General features: G+C 42.1%; 1 protein-coding gene across 1 annotated transcript in view; it reads left to right on the plus strand.

Moving 5' to 3' along the window:
* LOC144719920 (uncharacterized) overlaps positions 1–5,706 on the plus strand; it is a 106,953-nt gene extending 101,247 nt beyond the window's left edge. The window contains exon 6 of the mRNA XM_078596251.1: positions 5,469–5,706. Coding sequence (XP_078452377.1) covers positions 5,469–5,585 — 117 coding nt within the window. The 3' untranslated portion in view covers positions 5,586–5,706. The remainder of the gene's footprint in view (positions 1–5,468) is intronic.
* The last annotated feature ends 294 nt before the right edge of the window (positions 5,707–6,000 follow it).

The following is a 6,000-nucleotide window of genomic DNA, read 5'->3' on the forward strand; positions in this document are numbered from 1 at the left end:
TCACTTTGCGTTTATGCTTCAGCGTACCTTAAAAAAAAGTCCGTTGGTCAAGCACTGCTGGTAAAATACAGAAATATTACCTCGTTTTATACCAGTTATTTGTACATCATGAGTCAATACACCACACTACATCAATGTGTTTTGTGTACGGTAAAGGTGCAGCCGTGCAATTGCTCTCTCACACCACTGCCGGCAGAATGACCTCCACTACAGGGGGCTTGAGAGAAGCCCCTCTCGAGGGTACCTTAGCTGACCCTTACTTCATGTCCATATAATTTTGTTATATCTCACGTTTTTACAGAAAAAAAACACACACAACAACAGCTTCATCTATGCTGCACTGCTTTAGAAGCAGTCATTGTATCACAGCATTGAGTATCAAGGTATAATTAACACTTGATGACACACTGTCCTGGCTTCAAAGAAACCCAATATTGTTTTCCTTCTCCCCAAAAAATAGTTGTTTGAAATTGTTAGCATTTTTTTTCCATGAGCTGTTGAGTGTGGAGTGCGGTGGTGAATTGTAATGTTATGAGTTGTCAAGCAGTGCCCAGGGAATCACGGTACAGGTAGTCATCATTATAAACCTGTCATTCTGAGAACATCAGCAGTTGCAGATACAGTGCAGCCATGCTTTGTGAATATGTTTCTTTAAAGATGAATTTGTTTGGTTTCCGCTTGCTCACGTTTGTGCCCTCGGGTTTATTTTCCTATTCACCTCTTTTTTTTCTTTCTTCAATTTTACAAACAATTAATTGGCTCTTTCAATTTTGTTGGATTTTATTTGCGAGCAGTACCATGTTTTTTTGGTAGTAATTTTATGCTTAGATATTACAGATACATGTTTTGTGTATTAAAGCGGTTTCACGTTGAACATACTGTGCGTATATCTGGGCTGCATTGTATTTCATTTTCATTTACACATTCACAATCATCAGCCATGATCTGTCCACTGCTGGATGAACACTTCTCTAAGCCGTTGTCATCCCTCGTGGTCGCACAATGCTCTGGTTTTATCGCTCCATTTCGTCGCTTGGGTATGTAGTATATATATGTTTCTGCCTTTGCTGCCACTCCATTGTTAGTCTCAACCACTGGCCATCATCCCGTTTAGCAACGTGTTCTGTCCAAGCCTTCTTCTATTAACAGTCGATATGCTTGAGCTAATTGTGTATGTTCTTTGATTCTTGTGTACCTCTTCCTGTTTCTTCAGTGTAATTCCAAGCATGTGGAATCGCAGCATTGCCTCATCATAATCGTCCATTCGCAATACTGCACAGTATCACATCATCACACAATCGCACGTGCACATTACGCACAACTTGATGAGATTGAATTTCTTGAAGGCAAAAATCCGCTTACAGTGAACGAATTTTGAGCATGTGAATTATGTAGGTATTCTCAGACGCTCACATGTGGTGGTGTCTTGTGTGGCAGGGACGTGAAAAGCAATCTCTGGGAAAGGGTAGCGTGTAGTTCCACTGGGAGCCACATGATGTTGTAAAGGGCTCTGCTTGCCTTGCCTATGGCTCTGTATAATTTTCATACCATCTGGGCAAGACGCAGTCTGCCCGAAAATATTTTTGACCAAAATTATTCAATTCAAAATATGAACATGTATAAATGAAGCCATTGACCTGCAAGTTAAACTGACCTTCAGGCTTATTTGTGCTTGGAAGTTGCTTTCAGAAGGAAAACAAATGACAAAATGGCATGTTGGCTGCATTTACTTGTACTGCTGACTTTCTCCTTTGAGGCAGCTGAGTGAAGATATATGTTTTGGCCGGCAAACAATTGGGAGTTGTGATGCCATGTGGCCGAGGCATGTGAAACACCAGTTCCTTCTCAGGGCATTTACCGTTGGGTTCTGTTTAATGTTCTGCCTGTGCCCTCGCAGAGGAAAGCTCTGTGTTTCTTTGGCATGCGCAACAACGCATTTGGGAGCCCCCGTTGATGCTTTTCTGTTTATGCCAGTGTCCGCCACACCTGTGAATGCAAAGCTGTGACATATGTTTTCCACGTGTTTTCGTAGTGCTGTTCAACAGACACGGCTATTTTTGAGTAGTATAAACTTTCATGTACGTTAAAGATTGGCTGCAGCTGTCGTATGTGGGAAATATACTTGTGTTCATACACGACCTGCCAGGCATTTAGTCTCTCAGAGCAATTTAAAGTAAACAAAGCCCAACTTTAGATTACTCTTTGTTCTCTCAACATTCTGTCATTCTTAGAAAAGGTTTAGCTATAACTATTCAGCACTTGCTTGGAATTTAGAGCAGCATGTGGCATGTTTTTTTTATCCTTGGTTAGCACTGAAAATAGAAAGCAATCACTTTAAAGGGCCCAGGCTTTTCATTGTTAATATCTTGAACTCTCTGCAGGCTATTCAGACCAACTTTCAGGGTGATAGGCAGGCTTCTAACGGCCTCACAGCATGGAGCCACGCAGAAGCAACACAACTGCAAAGGTCGCACCCATACTCCTGCTTTCTCAACTGCCAATCTTGTCGTTGAATATTCGCTGCCAGCAATGTGTGCCTGCAAAGCGAATTAACTCCTTCTCATCCCGAGAATCACACGGAACAAGCGTGTATTCATCATGATTTACTCCCAGTGCAGTGTTCCAAGTACAGTGCGTGCTGTGTGCGCACAATGAACTTACCAGCTGCGCTGAACTTGAATGCACCGATGCGAAATAAAGCTGTAGTGATCGGGCTCTCTTTGTGCAGGACTAGTTTCATAAATCTCTCGAAAGAATGATGTACTTAACAGCTTTTTATATCTTTTATTTTCTCAAATTAATACTGGAACCACAAAGCAATGTACATGCCACGGCACAGCTGCGGGGTGGCTGTGCATATCTGCTTGCTCAGTGCCAAGAGCTGCCAGTGCATTAATGGCATCTTACATTGAGGCCAATGGCAAGCACACTCAATTTGTGTTCGAGCAGCGATGAAGACACCCGGGCCTGTTTCCCAGTTGCCACCGAGTGCACCAATAATTTCCTGCAGTCTTTGGGGTGGAGAGTTATCACAGCTTTACAAGAGAGAATAAGCAGAATTAATATCATAACTTTTTCTCGATTTGCATGATTTGTTTATGACATCGTGGCTTTCAAGTGTTTATTGAAAGGTGTCTTGAAATAGAGTGGACAGCTTGCATGCACCGTTGGCACTGTATTATAACGCACTACCCATTTGACTTTGTTGACGCGAAGGTAATATAAATAAATGAAACATTAATAAAGCAAAGTTAATGCATTGTTTTTATGAATTACTTTAAAATAATGGAATCTGAATAAATATGTACTGTTCAATCAACCGTGATAAATCAAAATAAATACAATGTTAGATTTATTTTAATACTACCTTATGTCACTAATTTGAACATTATAAAACAGCACTTATAATTTACTTACAAAAATAATCGTCCTTTTTTTCTACAGTTTCTAAAGTCTATGGCAAAATAGAGATTGGTTCTAAATGCAAGGATAATCGTCATCGTCGTCATCATCATCTTCATCCAACGTTAGCTCCTCTTTCACTTCAGCATGAGTGATAACAAGAACAATATCTCATCAGCCTTCACTCTGGATTCAGCTATCACAATTTATTTTCAAGGCCACTACAAGACTAGCTTGTTTTTTTTTCCTTTTGAAAATGTCATCGTCTTTCAACGTACATGTTTGGTCTGCCTTACTCTTCCATTTTGCTTTGCCAGACAACGCCCTGGCATTCTTTCCCTCTTGAGTTATGTGTGTTGTTGATTGTGGCATTACAAGCACCGTTCTGTGTAGGGCAAATAATTGCATAATGAGCTTAAACTAGGACTTTGACATTGCTGCTTTCGAAAGCGTTGACTGTTGGGTTTGCCATCTGTCATGGGTATCTGTATCGTGGATCTCTTAATGGCTTGCAGTGCACATCGTGAATGTTAGTGCGCACTCCCTCCCTTCCCCCCCACTGTAGATAAAAAAAATATGGCACAGCTCTCAGACGTGGTTTCGGGTCGTACCGCGTGTTGTTATTCGGCACGACATCCGATGCTTCTCGCTGCACGCGCTTGGAGACGTGATGCCCAACGTTTAATCGCTTCACGTGCTGGGCGCTTCTTCAGTTACGGAATAATCCTTGAACTGAAGGGTTCCTGAAAGAAGCTCCCACCACATTGCATGAAACGTCAGACATCATGCCGAACAACATGCGGCACAACCTGGAAAACATCAGAGAGAGCCACACACAAACAACTGCGAAAACCTTCACAGTGTTGCAACTGTGGTAGTCTTCATTGTGCAAGCAATAGCTTGCAATACTCTGGTGCACGCGTAGTCCTCTAACATTCTGACTGGCGCAGTAGCCTGTCATTGCATCTGTTGTAACGTGTTTTCTATTGGCCAATATAATGCAAAGGGGACAGCGATTGATTCAACCTTTTTATCAGTGGCTGTACACTTGCACAGTACTAATGGGGAGATGTCACCATGTATTTATGTTGTGATTATCTCAAGGATAAAAACATTTAGGCTGCTGACAATGTTGTGTACCAACATGCCAATAGAATTTATGCGCATCGGAATTGCTGAGTAATATGAGGGCAAAGCAAAAGTAATTGATACTTTGTGCGTAATGTCAAAAAAAGTACAACAATGTGTGTTTACTTTTGAAGTTAGGTTTGTGAGCTTGTTACGGCCATATAAACGTTAAGAACAGACTGCTTGCATGTTGGCGGATATTGGTGAGGCAACACAATGGATGCATGTAGAATATCTGTACAATGTGACAACAATGCCCTTCTCTACATAACTAAGATTAAAACTCAGCCCGACAAGCCTACAATTTCCATCCTAAGTCCATGCATTTGTGGGCCCAAATACTCATCGCCATTTACTCCTGAAAACACAAATATAAAAAGATGGTCTCTCGCATGTTTAGCAATAGGATGATTCGCTGGGGGATGATTAGCTATCACTTTATTTATACACATTTTGTAGCATTGTTTGTCAATTCACTGTGTTTCATCAACAAACTTTTCAATCCATCACCAATTAAAGCCAGTTTCTTAATTAATTATTCATTCAAATCTTTATTTTCTAAAATTTTCATGAAGAGTTGGAACTTTTGCAAAAGAAAAGTGCAATGTTGTTTCCTAAAAAAAAAACAACCACGTAAAATTAAATTCCATGTCATTGAATAGTCTGTGGTTTCCTTGAGAACACGACATTTAGATTTCATCAAAACCCCACGAATTGTAATGCACACAAATTCAATCAACCGTCATGTACAATTAGCACGATAAATTACGTTTATTTGCAAATGCGTTGTCTTTTGTGACTGTAGAACGTTTGTGTTGTTTTGCAATTTCACAAAATGTCATTCCATGTAAAATTGCCTGTGAAGGGGGATTTTCCCCAGTGCGCAGACACCTTGATATTTCCCGGCATGATGTGTAATTTCCCTCTCTTCCCCACAGAGCGTGAGCACTGGTCCGCGATACATCTGCGACCCGTCCGTCTTCGCCTTCCGCTCGCTCAGTACGCTCAACCCCATGGCCCCGATGACCCCGGTGGAGGAGCCCTCCTGTGCCTGATGCCCTGGCAACTCCGACAGGGCTGTTATTGCTCTCCCCCTGGCACGGCTCTCCAGCCGACTCCAGGCTTTATCCCGACTGGGCTTGCACAGAGCGATGTCAAGCCGGCGCGCCGAGAGGCGGCTCTCAAACTCTAGCGGGGCTCCGTCAAGGCGACGAGGAGGAAGAGGGAAGATTTCTCGTCAAAAAATGTTGAGCCTGCTCTACTTGGCTTTGTGCAAAAGACACTCCCTCACCCTTTAGGGCTGTCGAAACTGCTTCGGGCAATGAAGCAGAATCGTGCACAAGTTTTTCCTCATCAGTTTTTCTTGTTGTTTCAAGGCAGTTGGATGCATCGACAACTAAACTTCTGCCATTCAGCAGCTTTTTACTAATCTGATCTCAGGATTGAGCAGCGCACGACACACATGCCGTG

Source organism: Lampetra planeri, chromosome 7 (assembly GCF_965212315.1).
Source record: "Lampetra planeri chromosome 7, kcLamPlan1.2.h2, whole genome shotgun sequence".
NCBI classification, from domain to species: Eukaryota; Metazoa; Chordata; class Hyperoartia; order Petromyzontiformes; family Petromyzontidae; genus Lampetra; species Lampetra planeri.